Consider the following 21,051-nt stretch of genomic DNA (forward strand, 5'->3'; position numbering starts at 1 on the left):
CTTCTATTCTGTCATCAATGTCTTCTGCTACTTAGCTTACCTTCTTCCATCCTGTACCCAGCACCTGAGTTGTTCTTTGTCCTCCTGTTTGCTACCTCCCTATTCTTTCCATGCTACAGAGCCATCCCTTCATTATAGGTATCAGTATGCAGAGTTATATTTGGTATTATTTGGTACCTGATGATCCCAAGGTAATGGGACCACCATATCCCTAATATATCAATAGTTTTAATGTTAAAATTAAGCATTTAAATACCTTAAACTGCTAAAGGTCTTCATGAATAAGTGAATATAAACCAGTTAATCCCTTATTCTGGTTACTGAAGTACTTTTAAAAATTGTCAACACAAGATGGCACTAAACAAATGTAAAATAATTCATATAAATACAGTACAAGAATTTACTTTACATGGTTAAAAACAAAAGTGCCATACAAAATTTCAACGGAAAAAAACAACTGTGAAGTAAATCTGTGTTTAACTGGGCAATTAATAAACACTCTGGGTTATATGAAAGCTTAGTCTTGTTCATCTTTAATAATTTAGTTTTAGTAACTGGTGCTTTGTTACAGAGATTCACTAATTAGAATGTTTAAACTTCACTGCATTTACCAGTTATGACTTAAATAAAAGATTATCTGAGATAGAAGAGTGACACATATTCTTAATATTCATATCTCCTTTCATTTTTAGTTTTGTAAACTGACACAAAGCTATGAAAAACTACAATTACACCAGATAAAACAAGGTAGGGTTCACAGTAAAGAAATATGTGCAGAAAATCTGGAAACTCCATTTGAACTGAGCAATTTAAACCAGAAATTGGAAGTAAGTATATTTTGCTGTTATAGTAAACCTAGTTCATCTTCAGGATTCATACTTGGTTTACAGTTTCAGGCTGTAAATCCCATAAGCATGTACAGTGTTCTGTATAAAATATGGAAAGAGCCGTGTGCTGACTGTTTTCTGTTCTTCAGAGGCATTAATTTTATTAACGCTGTTTATAGCCCTGTTAATATAGATCAGCCAGCTCATAAATTTAAATTTGAAAGAAACAATTACTCTGTCCCTGATCTCTGAAGGACATATTATTCAATAAGGCAATAGTTCAGGATAATTTTTGCATTCAGGGGGATGTTCTAGGCTTTTCATGTTATGGTCACTATTAATTAGTTTCAGAGTAGCGGCCGTGTTAGTCTGTATTCGCAAAAAGAAAAGGAGTACTTGTGGCACCTTAGAGACTAACAAATTTATTAGAGCATAAGCTTTCGTGAGCTACAGCTCACTTCATAAATGCATCCGATGAAGTGAGCTGTAGCTCACGAAAGCTTATGCTCTAATAAATTTGTTAGTCTCTAAGGTGCCACAAGTACTCCTTTTCTTTTTATTAATTAGTTGTAATAGATTTCAAGACTAGAAGGGACCAATCTGATTATCTAGTCTGACTTCTTGCATAACACAGCGCATAGGATTAACTCCTCCCACCACAGAGTATTGTTCCTGCCTGATAGGGCACATCACCAGCCCTCCAGTAGAAGTGTGGCTATCTCTTCCACATGGAAAAGCCCACACCATTATAAAATCTGTCAAGTCTTGGAGCCCAACAGAGTGGCTAACAGTTGTTACTACAAGAGTAATGCATGGTTTATGCATCTACCTAGGGCTAAATATATATCTTCCATGACACTCTCACAACCTGCTAATCTGAGAATGACCTTATCCAAGATTTGAACATGAATATAATGCAACACAGTGCTACCAGTTAGTAAATTATGCAGTATAAAAAATGAATGCTTGGAATGTGTTCAGCAGAGTCTAGTTTTAAGAAAATAATTACTGTATTGAAAATCTACTCATTTCAGCAACACTTTACTAGTGCTTTGAACCTGTAGTCCTCACTTTGTAGTCAGATGAATATGCATTGTATCTGATGTTGTGAAGAAATAAAAGTTGTTTATATTTGCTTATAATTCAGAAACAGACAGTAGTAAAAGTATTGAAGAATTATGGATCAATCAGCTTCATAGGGCATAGATGCAGCAAACAGAATCTGATTGTTCAAAATTCATAAATTAGACTGAGTTAAGAAAACTGCACAAATTCATCTAGGTCTCTGGACCCTACATTTTGAAAAATGAAGTTCCTAGTCTGGGTTTTAAAGATATTTTAAGGTGTTTTTTTGTGTGTAAGTCAATGCACTATTACTTTGATTCTTTATCCAAACTGAAAAAGCAACAATCTCCAGTAGCTATGGAGTACTACTAATTATTTTATTGGGTATAATCTTCAAAGTCTAGTTATGAATATTTAAATTCTAAAACCTTAAAACAACTAACTAAAATACACTCAGCTCTGTTACAGAAATATGAAAATAGTAGAAATTGCTAATCAGGTTTGGGTTTAAATTCTGTGGACTCAAGGCAGGAATTCCTCCTACTCCTTAAAAAACCTCAAAAAAAAATGACCAGAATGAGTGGCAAGAGAGGAGATATTTCCCCCTTAGCTGCCCTCTCACATTCTTAAGAAAAAATATAATAATTCCAGCACTGAAATTGTTCATCTGAACACCTAGAGCCTGACTTACTGCTGCATTATTCCTATTTGTACTCGTGTAACTCCATTGAAATCAAAAGAATTATACTGTATAAAACTGGAGTAACACAGTGGTGAATCAGGCCTCTAAGGTGTACAACAACTGAAGATATATGAAACTTTAAAAATGTTTCTAACATTTTACTTCAATTATTGTGCATATTATTCAGTTTGCTCAGAATAACAGCATTTTCAAGTGCTGGAATTTTCTCTTCTTGCAAGAAAATGAAAAATCCTTTTTTACATTTGCTGACTTATTTTCTTTCCACAGATTTGATTGTCCCTCATTATTAATAATAAATATATATTAATTACACAAGTGACTTTTCTTAGAACTATAAAAAAATCTGAGTGTTCATTATGAAGAGTGCACTAGTGCAACGTGAGAAAAATGATTTCAAGACTTAATGACCTTGTGTTGCTTTTTTTCAGGAATTTAAAGCAAAATCAAAAGAATGGGATCAGAAGGAGACACTATATCAAAACCATCTCATTTCTTTAGATGCGCAACGAAAATTATTGTCTGAGAAGTGTAATTTATTTCAGGTATAATTCCTGCCTTCCTGCTTTAGAAAAATATTAATTGAATCATGAGTTCAGCTAAAGAGCTGTTTTAACAAATGCTAAAATGTGGTGTTGTAGCTGTGTTGGTCTCAGGGTATTACAGAGACAAGGTAGGTAAGATAATATATTTTATTGGATTAATTTCTGTTGGTGAAAAAGGTCCTGTATATGCCTATCACAACATGGTATATCTCATCCAGTGCACTAAGTGCCCTAATAACAACTATGTGGGTGAAATGAGACTATGTTCTCAAATTAACTCACACAGAAAAAAGATAAAAAAACAAAAGCACCATATTGCCCTGGGTGAACACTTTTCAGAAAACAATCACTCTGTACCTGACCTCTCAGTCCTCATCCTCAAAGGAATCCTTGAAACTTTAAAAAGATGAGCCTGGGATCTTAAATTCATAACTTTGATAGACACTAAAAATCATGGACTCAATAAAGACACTGGATATATGGCTCATTACAACAATCTATAACCCACTAACCTCCTTTGTTCAATGACTGCAGAGATGTTAACTGCCTACTTCACCTTGAATGGTCTCTTACATGTTAACTCTTTATGCTAAACGATCTATTCCACCTTGTATTTAGCTGTGACCCTCTGAGTAACTTTCCCAGACCTAAAGAAGAGCTCTGTGTAAGCTCAAAAGCTTGTCTCTATCACCAACAGAAGTTGGTCCAATAAAAGATATTACCTCACTCATCTTGTCTCTCTAAAACACTGCTAAATTTACTGTGACTCTAAAGAAGAATTAATATGCACAAATTGCTGTAAATCCAGGTAAATCCTCTCTGAAACAACTAATACTTGATACTTGGAGTAGTTTTTATTTAAGTTTTTCTTGTATACTGTGAGTATGTACCAAGGTGAGTATTACAATATTTGGAATAGATAAATATGGGAAAATAATGTATACTCAGTTTTACTTTAAAAAAGTATGATGCATAGAGGATCTTCTTCAGGTTCCTGTCTAGGTGGCATCTCTTCTATGCTATTTATTAATATACAGTTCATTAGGATGATCCGTACTGCAAGAAAACTTGCAAAGTGAGTAGTGCAAACTATTAGTGTTCATTCAGTAATTGTCTATATTGATCCCCATTCATGAGAACAGTGCGGCCCCAGAATTCAAACTCAAAAATCTTCTAGAAAGTAATGTTTGATGTATCCACTCATCCTTCTCTCCTTGCACTGATATCTGGGATTATAACAGTTGAAGTGGCTTGGCACACCTTCCAGTCCTCTTGACCACCAAAGGTTCAGCAAGTTGTCCTCGGTCCTCTCCTCATTGGCTTTGGGGGGTTACTGTTTTGTTTATATATTTACTTGGTCAGTCAATTTTTTATTTTTTAATTTACTTTAATCCTAGCACAAAGAGTAGATTTTTTTGGAGTCTTGATAGATTATACAACTATAAAAGCCTTCTTGCCTAAAGATAGGTTCCATGCCATCCAGGATATAGACTCCAGGCTATCAGTCTTGTGGAGAAGCCTGGCTGGGGCCAAGATCTGGTGTGGACTGTTCCCTGTCAGGGCTTTCCGGAGAGAAGGAAATAGTTTGTATTTCTTTGCATTTATTTTGAACTTTGGGTACCCTGGGAGGGGTGGAACTGCTGTGTGACCTAACTGAAGGGCTAAATCACCTGGAAGGTACTGGAAGCTGGATAGATCAGCTGAAGGCCCTGAGAGAAACAGAAGCAGAGTCACTGCTGCACCAGTTTATCCCATAAGAAGGCATGCTGGTATTGAATATGGCCACAGGCAGATAGGTGCCTAAATACTTTTGTTGATCTAGCACTTTGTGTAATATGAGAATAAAACCTTGGGTCAGTTTATCTCAGTTTAGAAGGGTGTTAAGTCACCAAAAGATATCAGAACACACAAAATAGGGCCTAAGACAATCTATAACATGCCTTCTCACTGCCTCCATCAATGAAATATGCTACTTGTAGCGCTGTACACTTTTTTATGCAGCATTACTCTTTCAAGTGAGCTCTAGACCTGATGCCCAGTTTGAAGAAGCAGTCCTACTGTCATTTTTCAGCTAATTCAGACCCATCTTCTGGATAATTACTGCTGCTTGTTAATCTTCCAGGAGTAGGGATCCACATGGTCAATTCTTGAAACAGTGAAAGTGGTTACCATAGTAACTGATTTTCCAAGGTGACTGTGGATCCATAAACACTGCCCACCTTCCCTAACTTTCAGTTCAAGGATTCCTTAATTAGTAAAAGGCCGCTATTGATTTTATTGGTAGTAGATTTGACCAAAGGGATGAAATATAATTTTTGAATTTCACTAAAATTATTTCCTTGTTCTATAGAAACAGACACAGAATTATCAATTCCAAATCAGCAATAAGAACCAGAAACAGGAAGACGCAGCTACCTCCAGCCAATCCAAAATTGAGAGGGATGAATTCATTATTGAAAAACTAAAGTCAACTGTGAATGAGATAGCAATAAACAGGAATAAGTTACAAGAGGAAAATCTAAAACTACAACAGGAACTAACAGTGTACCAAACACAGTGCCAGGTAATGACTCATAACAGTATTTCTTCTCTATAAGTACAGTGGAATAAAGCTAAAGGAATTAATATTGAAGCATTAATTATTGAGGAATACATTTTCAAAATTCCTTTGGAACACTTATATGGAGGATTATTATGTAGAGTACTTTATTTACAAAACCATAATGTGCTGCCAGATGTACCATCTTTTGAATGACACACAAGAGAAAACAAAAATGTTTTTGATATGCAGTCGTGTCATTTATTTTATTTTTGTCTATGTTTTATACCTCACACTTTACACCTCACACTTCACCAGAGAAACCCAGCTTCATTCACTGTGTCTTGTGTATTAATGGTTTTCATGAATTTTGTTTGTCTGGCTTATGTGGAGTAGTACACAAGATGCTATGAAATTGTATCTAAGTATCTAGAAAAAAATGTATGGTAATATATTTTGTTATAGGCAGAGCTGGTAGCACAACCTGCTATTAAGGTTGGCCACCACCCTTGAGGCCTGTCGAAGTTGCCTGTCGAACCAGCCTGTCCCCTGGTTTTGTGGGTTATAGTGCTGTCCAGAATCTCTGCAGTGCTATATACTGCAGCCCCATCTGTGATATACCCTTCTTTCCCTCAGTTTGCCTTCCATGCCAGAACTTGGGAGGGTATCCTCGGAAGGCAGTCTTACTGGTATCTTTTTTAGTTCTTCTTTGACTAGGATCCGTATGGGTGCTCCAGTTCAGTGTGATTTTTAGTAGTAGTGCCAGCTATGTAGGGCTGTGTGGGCAAACTGCCTTCAGTTCCTTCTCAATCACCTAGCATGACAAATGGGAATTAGCATGACAAATGGGAATGAGGATATGGAGGTAGATATTACCATATCTGAGGTAGAAGCAAAACTCAAACAGCTTAATGGGACTAAATCGGGGGGCCCAGATAATCTTCATCCAAGAATATTAAAGGAATTGGCACCTGAAATTGCAAGCCCATTAGCAAGAATTTTTAATGAATCTGTAAACTCAGGAGTAGTACCGAATGATTGGAGAATTGCTAATATAGTTCCTATTTTTAAGAAAGGAAAAAAAAGTGATCCGGGTAACTACAGGCCAGTTAGTTTGACATCTGTAGTATGCAAGGTCCTGGAAAAAATTTTGAAGGAGAAATTAGTTAAGGACATTGAAGTCAATGGTAAATGGGACAAAATACAACATGGTTTTACAAAAGGTAGATCATGCCAAACCAACCTAATCTCCTTTTTTGAAAAGGTAACAGATTTTTTAGATAAAGGAAATGCAGCGGATCTAATTTACCTAGATTTCAGTAAGGCATTTGATACCGTGCCACATGGGGAATTATTAGTTAAATTGGAGAAGATGGGGATCAATATGAACATCAAAAGTGGATAAGGAATTGGTTAAAGGGGAGACTGCAACGGGTCCTACTGAAAGGCGAACTGTCAGGTTGGAGGGAGGTTACCAGTGGAGTTCCTCAGGGATCGGTTTTGGGACCAATCTTATTTAATCTTTTTATTACTGACCTTGGCACAATAAGTGGGAGTGTGCTAATAAAGTTTGCAGATGATACAAAGCTGGGAGGTATTGCCAATTTGGAGAAGGATCGGGATATTATACAGGAGGATCTGGAGGACCTTGTAAACTGGAGTAATAGTAATAGGATGAAATTTAATAGTGAGAAGTGTAAGGTTATGCATTTAGGGATTAATAACAAGAATTTTAGTTATAAGTTGGGGACGCATCAATTAGAAGTAACGGAAGAGGAAAAGGACCTTGGAGTATTGGTTGATCATAGGATGACTATGAGCTGCCAATCTGATATGGCTGTGAAAAAAGCTAATGCAGTTTTGGGATGCATCAGGAGAGGCATTTCCAGTAGGGATAAGGAGGTTTTAGTACCATTATACAAGGCACTGGTGAGACCTCACCTAGAATACTGTGTGCAGTTCTGGTCTCCCATGTTTAAAAAGGATGAATTCAAACTGGAGCAGGTACAGAGAGGGCTACTAGGATGATCCGAGGAATGAAAAACTTGTCTTATGAAAGGAGACTCAAGGAGCTTGGCTTGTTTAGCCTAACTAAAAGAAGGTTGAGGGGAGATATGATTGCTCTCTATAAATATATCAAAGGGATAAATACAGGAGAGGGAGAGGAATTATTTAAGCTCAGCACCAATGTGGACACAAGAACAAATGGGTATAAACTGGCCACCAGGAAGTTTAGACTTGAAATCAGACGAAGGTTTCTAACCATCAGAGGAGTGAAGTTTTGGAATAGCCTTCCAAGGGAAGCAGTGGGGGCAAAAGATCTATCTGGTTTTAAGATTCTACTTGATAAGTTTATGGGGGAGATGGTATGATGGGATAATGGGATTTTGGTAAGTAATTGATCTTTAAATATTCAGGGTAAATAGGCCAAATCCCCTGAGATGGGATATTAGATGGATGGGATCTGAGTTACCCAGGAAAGAATTTTCTGTAGTATCTGGCTGGTGAATCTTGCCCATATGCTCAGGGTTTAGCTGATCGCCATATTTGGGGTCGGGAAGGAATTTTCCTCCAGGGCAGATTGAAGAGGCCCTGGAGGTTTTTCGCCTTCCTCTGTAGCATGGGGCATGGTTGACTTGAGGGAGGCTTCTCTGCTCCTTGAAGTCTTTAAACCATGATTTAAGGACTTCAATAGCTCAGACATGGGTGAGGTTTTTCATAGGAGTGGGTGGGTGAGATTCTGTGGCCTGCGCTGTGCAGGAGGTCAGAGTAGATGATCAGAATGATCCCTTCTGACCTTAGTATCTATGAAACCTAGGCCTCAGACAGAGTATTTAACATGCCTACGTTAGAGCTGGTCAAGCTTGCCTCTGACTTTCAGTTAATTGTAGTGTTTTATTTAATTTAATGTAGTATTTAGTATTTATTTTCTTTATTCTTGAGAGTCTTTACTTATTTCCCTCAATCATCCTCTCACCCTCTCCTCCTGGGAGGTCTCCCTCCATTTCAGGAGATATATATGCCAGGATCATCGGGACTCAAGCATATGTGACATTTATGCAAATTATTTGCAAATGTCTAATTAAAACATTTGCATGTATGCAAATTTGTATTTTCACATAAACTTCTGCTTAACAACTAAGCAGCACAACACTTGGCAACTGTGGCAGGAGGGTGGGTGCCTGAAAGGTAGGTTGGTGCTGTTTTGGAGCTGCTTTGGTGGGGAGCTGCCGTACATGGATTTGTGGGATGGTCAGGGGGTTGTATGGGTGGAGGTGGCTGAGAGATGCTGGGACATATCTGAGGTTTATGGGGCTGTTTGGACAGAAGATGGGGTAACTGTGGTATTGTAGAGGAGGCTGGATGAAGCTGTGTTTGTAGGAGTACCCAAGAGGGAGAAGACGGGGGTAAAGTCATTGCATGAGGGAAGATGGGTGGTAGAATCATAGAATATCAGGGTTGGAAGGGACCTTAGGAGGTCATCTAGTCAAACCCCCTGCTCAAAGCAGGACCAATCCCCAACTAAATCATCCCAACCAGGGCTTTGTCAAGCCTGACTTTAAAAACCTCAAAAGAAGGCGATTCTACCACCTCCCTAGGTAATGCATTCCAGTGCTTCACCACCCTCCTAGTGAAAAAGTTTTTCCTAATATCCAACCTAAACCTCCCCCACTGCAACTTGAGACCATTACATTAGCTTAGGGAAGATAAATTTGTGGGGGTGTCCAGGAAGATAGTAGGGGAGGTGTCTAGGAGGAAGAAGCAAAGAGCTGGAGAGGGCATCTTGGGAAAGTTGGACTGAGCCAAGTGGGGGTGGTGAAGGGTTAGGGGAGAGCTGGGACCTATTGGGAATGTGGGAGAGAGGAAGTATGGATGAGGGGGACTGGCTGGTTACTATGGCGGGTTGCCTGGGGCTTGTATTGGGCCCCCCTCACCTTCTGTCCTTCCCACCTTTGGTTGCCTGCTCCTTCTGGCTGCTTTTTCCCCCACTGGGATCCAACAGGGGAGCAGTGAGCCAGAGGCCAATTGGCTGCCTGCTCAACAGGAGCCACAGCAGCCAAGAAAGAGATCTTGGAGTCATTGTGGATAGTTCTCTGAAAACATCCAGTCAGTGTTCAGTGGCAGTCAAAAAAGCTAACAGAATATTAGGAACAATTAGGAAAGGGATAGATAATAAGACAGTAAATATCATAATGCCACTATATAAATCCATGGTATGCTCACATTTTTAATATAGCATGTAATTCTGGTTGCCCATCTCAAAAAAGATATATTAGAATTGGAAAAGGAACAGAGAAGAGCAATAAACATGAGTAAGGGTTTGGGACAGCTTCCATATGAAGAGAAATTAAAAAGACTGGGACTAAGGGGGGATATGAGGGAGGTCTATAAAATCATGAATGGTGTGGAGAAAGTGAATAAGGAAGTGTTATTTATACACCTTCACAAAACACAAGAACTAGGGGTCCCCCAATGAAATCAATAGGTAGCAGGTTTAAAATAAACAAAAGGAAGTACTTCTTCACACAACACACAATCAACCCATGCAACTAATTGCCGGGGGACGTTGTGAAGGCCAAGAGTATAACTGGGTTCAAAAAAGGATTAGATAAGTTAATGAGGATAGGTCCATCAATGGCTATTAGTCAAGATGGTCAGGGATGCAAACCCATGCTCTAAGTGTCCCTAAGACTCTGTCAGGTTCTGGGACTGGATGATGGGGATGGATCACTTGATAATTGTCCTGTTCTGTTCATTCCCTCTGAAGCACCTGGCATTGGCCACTGTCAGAAGACAGGATACTGGGCTAGATGGACCATTGGTCTGACCCAGCATGCCTATTCTTATGTTCTTTAATAACCACAAGCCATGATTAAGGCTCATTCCTGCAGCTTGTTGAACTCAGACTGGGCTGTGGTCTGGAAATATTTGAGGTATGGCCTGTATGTGTGTGTGAGACACTTGGCAGATCTGCGTAGTTCAGCTGGTGGTAGTGAATTCATTAGTGGTAATGAATTTACATGACAACTTATTCACACATATCTAACAAAGAAGTTGAGCAGGGAAGAGTTAAGAGTAAAGTTGGTCAGAAATTTTGGAAAATACTAATTTGTCAAAACTGAAAGTTTTTGCAGGAAAGTGTTGGTTTTGACTAATTATTTGACTAAGAAGAGTTCAGAAAAAAAGTTTTGAAATTTTCTAAATGTTTCTTTTGATATTTTCAGCACACAAAAAAAATCAAATTTTCCAGTTTTAAATGTCTTTTTGGTTTGAAATTTAAGCTAATTAGAATAAAAAATTTTTGAAAATATCAAAACAAAATGGGCTAGTTAAGGCACCTAGTGGACAAATGAAGCACTGTTTGTGAGAAAAACTGCTGGCTTGCTGAAGATTTAAACATACCTGCATTCTGGGTTCTTTGAATTATAAAAGTGCTACTGCTTTTATTATTTAATATCCATTCCTGCTCAATTCCAAAGCAGGAGTTATATGATTATAAATATAGTAATAAGAATATCCTGAGTTTGGGTCAACTCACTATCGCCCCACAAGGAGCTGACAGATTCCTGGAATCCAAATCTTTCCTCCCTGTTTGGAAGCAATGACAGTGTTATACAGGGAATTTAGCTGAAAAGCATGCAGGATCCAGCAGCTAAGCTAGAAGGCCTTGCAGAATTTCTGGGCTATAGTAAATGCTTGACAATACATTCATACATTTAAAATCAATTCTTAAAATAATCAAACTCTAAGATAGCCATGAATAAGTCCTTGTAGCCTCTATTAAGAATTTATTAAATTTAATTTTTATTTGGATATGCTCAGACATGCACTTCGGTGTTTAACTAAAGCTTTTAACCCTTTAAACAAAGGGCCAGCCCAGTGGTGGAGTTGTAGCACAAAGCTTTGAAATGCTAGAGATCTTATACACAATTCAACATTGGTCCACCCCTCTCAAGCCAACAAAGACTGTGAGAATTTAGTCAGTATGCCCACCTCCTGGAGGAGAAAGGGAGTGCTTCACATCACCCTTCAGCAACCCTTTCAGGCAAAGAAAACCACAGTCCTCTTCTTCAGTTAGAAGAAAAGTCACTCTAATCTGAGATTCCCCCTCTCCCCTCTTCTGGGGGAATAAACCCTTTGAAGGAACTCACTTGCCATAGCTGTTCTGGATTCACTCTTCTGAGATGTGAATTTCAGTGGTCAATTTTGAAGGTTAAAAAGCTTTTTTTTCACTTTTAAATATATTGAAATAAAATGAAGAAGTGATGAAAAACACTAACATTTTCTTAGCATACTATCTTAAAGGCAAAGTCCACTACCATTGGAACATCCTTGTTTCTTTTATCTACTACTTGGGTTTTTTGCCAGTGCTTAAAAATTATGTTTTCAAATTATATGCTCATATTTTGATATAATTGTGCTGGTTATAATGGAGGGCTTATACATAGATGTTATTATTTCAAGCATAATACTGTTGCCCTTTTTGACCCAAGCAGCTAGTCAGAGTTTGGGGCCCTGTGGGTGTTCCAGTTGGGAGTAGAAATTAGTGTTAGGTATTTCTTTGTTGCAATTTTGTGCATTTACAAAGAATGTACAAAGTCCTGTGGTCTCTGAATGCAGAAGGAATCAAATATCAGGAAACAGCTTCTTTTGCTTACAGCATCAAGAGCACTCTTATGACCCTGCACTCTGACTCAAAAGTCTCTCCCCAGGTTTCTTCCAGGATCAGCCACCATGTTCCTTTAGGCTGTCTTTTTCTTGTCTGTTCTCAGCTTTTTAGTGTAATCATACACACACATCCATGCTTTCTTGCTTCTGGGCAGGTTCACACACTCATTTTGCCTTAGGTGGGACTTATGCTTACAGTTAGGGTAAGTTCACACCTATCAGTCTCAATCCCATAACAAACTTTCACCAAGCTCATAACAATATGATGTTTACATGTCAGTTGTTTGTCACATTTTTAATGCCAAGAAATGAAAGGTGAAGTAGGATCAACACTAGAGAAATCCAAGGGCAAAGCTCAATAGTGATAATTTGAAAGCTTGGATAGTTGATGCTATAAATAAATTGTCATCTCTGACTAGCTTATGCTCAAAAAAATTTGTTAGTCTCTAAGGTGCCACAAGTACTCCTTTTTTTTTTTTTTTGAGATGAATGAGTGCATGTTTTAGCTAGGTAGATTCTACTTCAAAGTGGCCTCTGCATGTTCACACATGTAGAATCTAGTCACATACACTGCAAGCTTCTGGAAACTTTTAGAGAGTGTCTGTTGGAGCCATTCACCTCCTTCCTAATCTTCTCCTTATTCAGGATTCGAAGGATATAAAATGTTAGAGCTCAATGTTAGGAAAATATAAAATACCACTAAATGATGCCACTGAATCCTGCATCATAGAGTGTGATCTAGAACAGTAGTTCTTAACCAGGGATCTGTGGTCTCTTGGGGGGCCGTGAGCAGGTTTCAGGGGGTCCACCAAAATAAACTGAGCTTCAGCCCTGGGTGGTGGGGTTCAGGGAGGGAGAGCCACCTCTACCCCCTGTGTCACCTCAGTGGGCCACCCAGCCTGCAGGTCAGCACCAGCAACAAGTTTCACACTAAGTTAAAAAATATATATATTAATTTTTTTATTTTTGTATTCGCAAAAAGAAAAGGAGTACTTGTGGCACCTTAGAGACTAACAAATTTATCTGAGCATAAGCTTTCATGATGAAGTGAGCTGTAGCTCACAAAAACTTATGCTCACATAAATTTTTTAGTCTCTAAGGTGCCACAAGTACTCCTTTTCTTTTTGCGAATACAGACTAACACGGCTGCTACTCTGAAACCTGTTATTTTTGTATGTATATTTTGCTTTTCTTTTTATATTTTATATGTGTGTGTGTGTGTGTGTGTGTAACTGTATAACTATCAATTTAATTCAGCTTTTAATCTAATGGATATGCAGAAAAACAGTAGTTATGGCACATGTGGGTAATGAAGTTTTTATAACTGTTGGGGAGTTGGGGGTGGGGCTCAGAAAGAAAAAAGATTGAGAACCCGTAGTCTAGATAGAACTTGTAGCAAACTGAAACTGTTCTGGAGCATCCGATGAAGTGAGCTGTAGCTCACGAAAGCTTATGCTCTAATAAATTTGTTAGTCTCTAAGGTGCCACGGGTACTCCTTTTCTTTTTGCGAATACAGACTAACACGGCTGCTACTCTGAAACCTTAAATAAAATGAGAAGTTACCATAATGCTGTAGAAGGTTTCCTATGAATATGTCAGAGACAAATGAATCTTAGCACTGCATGACCTAAAGAACTTTAAGTATCTTATTTTTGAGCGACATTTCTGGAGAGAGAGACTGACTGTTGAAAACCTTACAAAAGCAATGCCTTCTCCAAAATAGGAACTGGCCTCAGAATAAAAGCAATTTTTCAAATAAAAATTGCTTTTTAAATTCATATTAAATATGTAATATAAAGTATATGTCAGCATATTTATGCTAAAAGACCATCGAATTTAAAGCCACTATTGAGACATTTTAATCATTTATTTATTTAGAACATGGAGGCAGGACTTTCAGAGATGAGAAATGAGCTGCAGTCACGTGATGCCCTCTGGAGAGGGATGGAAGCAGAATTCCAGCAGTTGCGTAAAGATTTATTGAAAATTGGAGAATGTAAAAACATCCAAGAAAATCAAATGAAGTATGTATTTGAAAGACATTTACATTGTAAAGAATTTGTGAGCTAAACAACTTTTTTCTTCCCTTTGGTTTATATTGGGTTTTTTTTAAAAGATATTGTAGATTAGAAAATCAAATTCATGTTTGAATTAATGTTTTATTAATTTTATTTTATGAGATTGTAATCAATAGCTAGACACACAGTTAAACAGTTTTCATGATGCCTAATTGTTGAACAATATATTTTATACGGCTTTATATGCTCATTTGATTAAAGGAAACCTTTCCTTTGGTCTAGGTACTCTAACACAGTTTACAAAAATACATTGATTAGAAAAACAAGACTCTCTAACACTCCCACCCCGTGATAACAATTTGTATGATTTTTACAGCTAGGCTAGTAAATGTGTGTTTTGCTATAGCCATGTGGCATTATATGGCATGTGGTTCACAAGTGATTTCAGGATTCTTTCAGCAGACAGATGGTCCATAGATCTATCAAGCTTCACCCTGGTTTAAGAGTAGCAGCCACCGAATGCATCCGATGAAGTGAGCTGTAGCTCACGAAAGCTTATGCTCAAATAAATTTGTTAGTCTCTAAGGTGCCACAAGTATTCCTTTTCTTTTTCACCCTGGTTTAGGACCAAATCTCCTGCCTTTTCCATAAGAGGGCAGCCCTTCCCTGATTGAATGGTGAGGCGAAAACTCTGTATGCTGTGGCTCATAGCATTGTCTGCCCACTTCATGGGTTTTTTCTCATGTAGGGAACAATTTGACCCTCAATAATTATTATTAATGCTTTTTTATTTAAAGGCTTCAATCAGCCTATGCACAATGTATTCAGGAACTGGAAGACAAAAAAGCGGAGCTATTAAAGTTAGAACACCATCAGGAAAGTCAGCAAAAAGAGCTAAACCAGGTATTCCACATTTGTAAATATTTTGAAATCTTAGTAGTAATAGAGTTTGTTTTTTTTAAGTATTAAGGCAAAATCATGACCTTGCTCATATGAATGCACCAAAGTGCAAAGGAGAATAGCTGCATTTTCACAGGTAGGAAGGAAGCTTATGTGTGTATTGTGTTCCCAGAAGGAATAAGACAGCTGTACACTCAACACTATTGTGCACTGGGCAAACACCAGAACTGGGCGAAACATGCAAATAGAGGCAGAGACCCATGTCAAAGTGGCACAGTCATGGAAATAACTCCCCTACTCAGACCATTTAGTCCGAAACATAAGCTGCGCTGGCTGAACAGCTGGAGCAAGTTAGCATGGGCATCTTGGAATACAATACACATAAAACAGCTCAGCGCAGGGCTTCTTTGGTCAAACTGTTTTCAGAGTAGCAGCCGTGTTACTCTGCATCCGCAAAAAGAAAAGGAGGACTTGTGGCACCTTAGAGACTAACAAATTTATTTGAGCATAAGCTTTCATGAAAGCTTATGCTCAAATAAATTTGTTAGTCTCTAAGGTGCCACAATTCCTCCTTTTCTTTTTTTGGTTGAACTGTGTGCCATACTTCTCGTACAGGACCCTGGTGAGGTCAGTGTAGCAATGGCATGAGGTGACATATGGCTTGGCGGGTCGCTATACCAAAAGTGGCTATGTTACTCTCTCTGGTGTGTAGGGGATGCCCTGCCCTTTCTTCACACATACAGCTTATGCTATTGACCAGGGATGTGAGCAGCAGCATCTGCAACTGGGAGCAGCCTACGTGGCTGCTGAAGCAGATTTATAGTGACTTTGACATGAGGTCATGATTTATCCCTTAGATGTTTATATCTAAATTTAATTGCTTTAAAATGTTCATATTTTTGTAATTAAATGAAAATATCAACTATTGATCATGTGCATTATTATGGGAAACTAATTAAAATAAATTCAGATGTAGTTTGGCTGGTTTTTGTTCTTTCTTCTAAGTAATATGAGAATCTTCTGGTGTTGCATTATTTGTTACTGGCAGAAAGATAATGTGACCCACAATCTGTTTATAGACACTCTGGAGTACCAGACAGAGGAAGGTTTTGCAGAAAATATTACTTTAAATGTTATGTATTATAGCAGCAGTAGCTGTCAAAGTGACTTTGGTGACAAATTTTTATTCTGTGATAGCTAATACTAATAAGAGCTCTGTTCCATAATACTGTATAAGCTCTTTATTTCTGTGATTATTTCTCATAAAGAACTTCTGTGGGTTCATTTTGAGTTAAATGAGTGCTTTTAAGACAGCCTAAACTAATTTAGAGGTAAGGTAAATACATCTTAGTAAGTAACACCTTTCAATAGATTTATTTTGTCTTAAGGTAATTATTAAAATTAATATTTTTACAAACCCTATGCTTATTGTTTGTTTGTTGTTGTGAATTTAAATATTATTATGACCTTTGACATCAGGGAAATAGACAAATGAACTAAAGAATAAATTATAGATTGTGAAAAGATGCTGAGTAAAGAAAAAAGTTAATTGCATTGAATCATAAAGACATTTCATTTTAAAATTGCCTTAAAATTACTGATATGGTTAGAAGAGTTGGTGTGCTGGAATAGGGGAGGAAAAAATCAGTAGTAAGTGATAAGTGATGTGATCTTATGTACTGCATAAATATTGTCTTTTGGGAACATACTTGCTACAGATAAGGGACCATCTTTATCAAGAGGAGCAGTCCCATAGCTCTGAGCAGGAAAGTATGAGGAGAGAAATCTCTGACCTGACAGAAGAGCTTCATCAGAAGGACATCACTATAGCAACTATCATGGAGAAAGCTACTCTTCTGGAAAGAAAGTTAAAAATGGAGTTAGAGATAAAAGAAAAATTGTTAGCAAAACAACAGGTACGCAAGCAAGCAAAAAAAAAAAAACTAGGTCATTCTCCAGCTCAGTACTGATAATGACATACACTGCTAAAAAAAAAAAAAAAGAAAGAAAATTACATCTTGTGCTTTTGTTTTCATCGGCCTGCTATTATATTCAAGCTTTATGAAATAATAATATGAAAATAAAGTGAAAATGGTGCCAGAACAATAAAGGACCAGTAAATGTCAATTGTGCAACATCTAACTTTAACATATGGTCCATTTTGATCATCAGTACTGTAGTTACATTTAAGCACATAGAAGATCTTGAAAAATTCTAGGTTGGTTTTATTATACCTACTACATCATTAAAATTGTTCATTAGATTATCCAGAAAATTTGTCTAATTTTGACAGCTCTTTTTAACCTATTGATTAAAGAATGTTTATGAAATTGTTTGGAAAAGCCTGTCAGTTGTAAACTTTGATTGTTAATCTTGCAGTATTGTAAATCATTGTCAACTTCAGTTTTAAAAACAAATAAGCTCCATCCCTTACTCACATATTTGAAAACATCAGGGTAACAGAAACACAATTTACCCAAACCCTTGAAATTTAGAGGTGCTCATTTCTGCTTATGTTGGGAAATTAATGCTTCTTGTATTCAAGAAAAGCTTTCCCTATATTAGTGTCATGATTTTTTATGAATGTTTTGAGTAAAGTATAAAATTAAACTTATACAGAACTATACTGAATATTTTGTAGCTAATATTGTTAAGTTCAACTAGGAATTTAATTTTTCCCCAGTTGTCAGAGATGAGGTATGAAGCTATCAGATCGGAAAACACACATTTGAAGAAGATGATAGAAAATTTGGAGTCTAGAAGATGCATGGTAATTTTTGTAGCTGTAAAATATACAAAGCAGTTATTTATGTTTTGTTGACGTAATGATCTCAGGGTTCATTAAATAACAAACCAGGGAATGAGAAAGGAATAAGACTTAAATAAAAGAAACTAGAGAGCTTCTGCCCACAGCCATGCGGTGTTCCCAACCCTGGCCTCTAGGGAGAAATCTCCAAATTCCTACACTAACAACATTGTCACTTATGAGGGAACATCTTCAAATCACAATCTTTCATAAATATTGTAAAAGTTTGTCCCTCTTTGGTGCCCCCGATGTGCTGAGATACCACTGAGACTGCCTGTTATGCCAATCTGGGCACCCTTTGTACTTGTCTTGCTGAGCCAAGCTATTAAGCTTCCTCCAGCACATAGGGTTATGTTATAAACAAGAAATAAGTTTATTAACTACAAAAGGTGAATTTTAAGTGAATATAAGAGATAACTGACAGAACAAAGTAGATTATTGAGCAAATAAACCAAAGTACGCAAGCTAAGCTCAATATACTTAAGAAAGAGAATCATAAAATATTAGGGTTGGAAGAGACCTCAGGAGGTCATCTAGTCCAATCCCCTGCTCAAAGCAGGACCACCACCAACTAAATCATCCCAGCCAGGGCTTTGTCAAGCCGGGCCTTAAAAACCTATAAGGATGGAGATTCCATCACCTCCCTAGGTAACCCATTGCAGTGCTTCACCACCCTCTTAGTGAAATAGTGTTTCCTAATATCCAACTTAGACCTCCTCCACTGCAACTTGAGACCATTGCTTTCTGTTCTGTCATCTGCCACAACTGAGAACTGCCTAGCTCCATCCTCTTTGGAACCCCCCTTCAGGTAGTTGAAGGTTGCTATCAAATCGCCCCTCACTCTTCTCTTCTGCAAACTAAATAACCCCAATTCCCTCAGCCTCTCCTCGTAAGTCAATTACAAAATGTAATTTCTTACCCTAAATGTTATTTTAGGCAGGTTGCAAAGTTTCTGTGGTTCAGGGTTCAGTTATATTTCTTTTCAGACTGGACTCCTGTCTCAATTTGGACTTTCTCCCTGCCTCCCCTTCAAGTGGCTTTAGCGCTCTTTCTTCTTGGGCACACAGGCCATGAAGAGGAGTCCCGTTTGCCTTCCTCCCCACCCTTAAATAGGATTGACATAAGGCATTTGTTTCCCAACCTTGACCCTCCGTTCCCTTCCAGTGGAATGTTACAAGAAATCCCAGGTAATGTTTAGTATCAGGTGACAAGATCACCTGACCTAGTAGTGTCACAGTTTCATCCCCGAAAACCTCCCAGGAGGGAGAGAGATTAGTATCTTCATGGTTTTGTTGTTCCTTCCTGATGGCTCATCAAATTTGATGGCCTTTTGTCTGGTGAGTGTCTTCCCAATACACACCCACTATGTAATTGTTACATAGTCCAGATTTCTAATTTTAGATACAGAAAAGATACATGCATACAAATTGGATAATCACATTCAATAAATTATAACCTTTCCAATTATATCTTACAAGATCCATCTTGCATAAAGTACATCTCCATTATGTCATATCCATAACATAAGCATAACATAAGCATATTTCCAAAAAATCTAAGGCATTCTAATTCAGCTTAATAGAGGAGCTTCCCGACCATTATAAATATAAATATGTAGGTGCCTATATTGTTTCTCATTCACACACTTATTTTAAACATTTGTCAGTGAAATCTATAGACCTTTTTCCCCTTTAAGAACCAGATGAATTTATTCATTAGTACAAAACAAACATTATTTGCAACTTTAATTACTAAAATTATGACAAACTATGCATAAAAAGCTGCTTATTTTGAAGTATTTCCTTCGTGGATTTTCATGTGTGTTACATAAGAGCCCAATTCTTTGATGTACTAAGCACCTCCAGTAGAATTCAGAGCTTCCTCAATATCTGTGGAAGTTAATGGAGGTTAAAGATGCTCAAAACTATGAAGAAGATGCCCAGGATTTTGCAGATTTTAGCCTTTAACTAGTTAGCCCTTTTGCACCTTTCCAATTCTTCTGACGCCAAAAATCTAACAAGAGCTTTGTTTTTGTACAAGTTGTAATTTTGGTTGAATCAATGAGCTTTTGAACCTGCCAAACTTATTCATTTTACAGTAGCTTTTTAATGACAGTCTTTCAAAGTCACCTCTGAGGGTAGTGTTGGAATTGGATTTCAATCTCTAAATTCAGTTACCGTTTTTTTTCTATTGCATCTTTTTGAATTCCAGGGAAGCCTGTTTGTTTAAAAACAAATGTCTAAGAAGATTTCTCCAGATTTTTTATCAATAGTCTGACATGTCTTTCTAAATGTTTTGCCTTTGACACCAATGTATTGCTACTATATATAGTGTTTAAACAAATAGTCTGATAATGCCTTTTTGTATTTTTTCTTATTATTCTTTAGTGGAAATATTACTTGAGGAAGAAATATAGTCAAATTAATTGCAAGCTTTGGCAGCTAAGGACTTCTTTCATGGCTTAGTTTTTCAAGGAGAGTAATTCAAATACACCAAACAATTTTACTACTCTACTGCCTTGAATGCATTGTTTGTGGAAAAATTCTAATGTAATTTCATTATGTTTCAAAGGCTATTATTCCCTGTATCCCATTTATGTAGTTCTTTTTTTCTAGAGGCATTTCTACTGGTGTATCATTTACTATGATTGCTGTTTCAGAGTAGCAGCTGTGTTAGTCTGTATCCACAAAAAGAAAAGGAGTACTTGTGGCACCTTAGAGACTAACAAATTTATTTGAGCATAAGCTTTCGTGAGCTACAGCTCACTTCATCGGATGCATTCAGTGGAAAATACAGTGGGTAGATTTTATATACACAGAGAACATGAAACAATGGGTGTTACCATACACACTGTAACAAAAGTGATCAGGTAAGGTGAGCTATTACCAGGAGGAGAGAAAAAAAACCTTTTGTAATGATAATCAAGATGGGCCATTTCCAGCAGTTGACAAGAACGTGTGAGCAACAGTAGGGGGGAAAAA

At 37.4% G+C, this 21,051-nt stretch overlaps 1 protein-coding gene across 1 annotated transcript in view; it reads left to right on the top strand.

Moving 5' to 3' along the window:
- Positions 1–21,051, top strand: part of DEUP1 (deuterosome assembly protein 1) — a 58,574-nt gene that overhangs the window by 3,491 nt on the left and 34,032 nt on the right. The window contains exons 2-9 of the mRNA XM_043503942.1: positions 139–191; positions 693–827; positions 3,024–3,137; positions 5,488–5,700; positions 14,225–14,370; positions 15,162–15,267; positions 16,983–17,180; positions 17,948–18,034. Coding sequence (XP_043359877.1) covers positions 139–191; positions 693–827; positions 3,024–3,137; positions 5,488–5,700; positions 14,225–14,370; positions 15,162–15,267; positions 16,983–17,180; positions 17,948–18,034 — 1,052 coding nt within the window. The remainder of the gene's footprint in view (positions 1–138; positions 192–692; positions 828–3,023; positions 3,138–5,487; positions 5,701–14,224; positions 14,371–15,161; positions 15,268–16,982; positions 17,181–17,947; positions 18,035–21,051) is intronic.

The sequence above is a fragment of the Dermochelys coriacea genome, chromosome 1 (assembly GCF_009764565.3).
Source record: "Dermochelys coriacea isolate rDerCor1 chromosome 1, rDerCor1.pri.v4, whole genome shotgun sequence".
Lineage (NCBI taxonomy): Eukaryota > Metazoa > Chordata > Testudines > Dermochelyidae > Dermochelys > Dermochelys coriacea.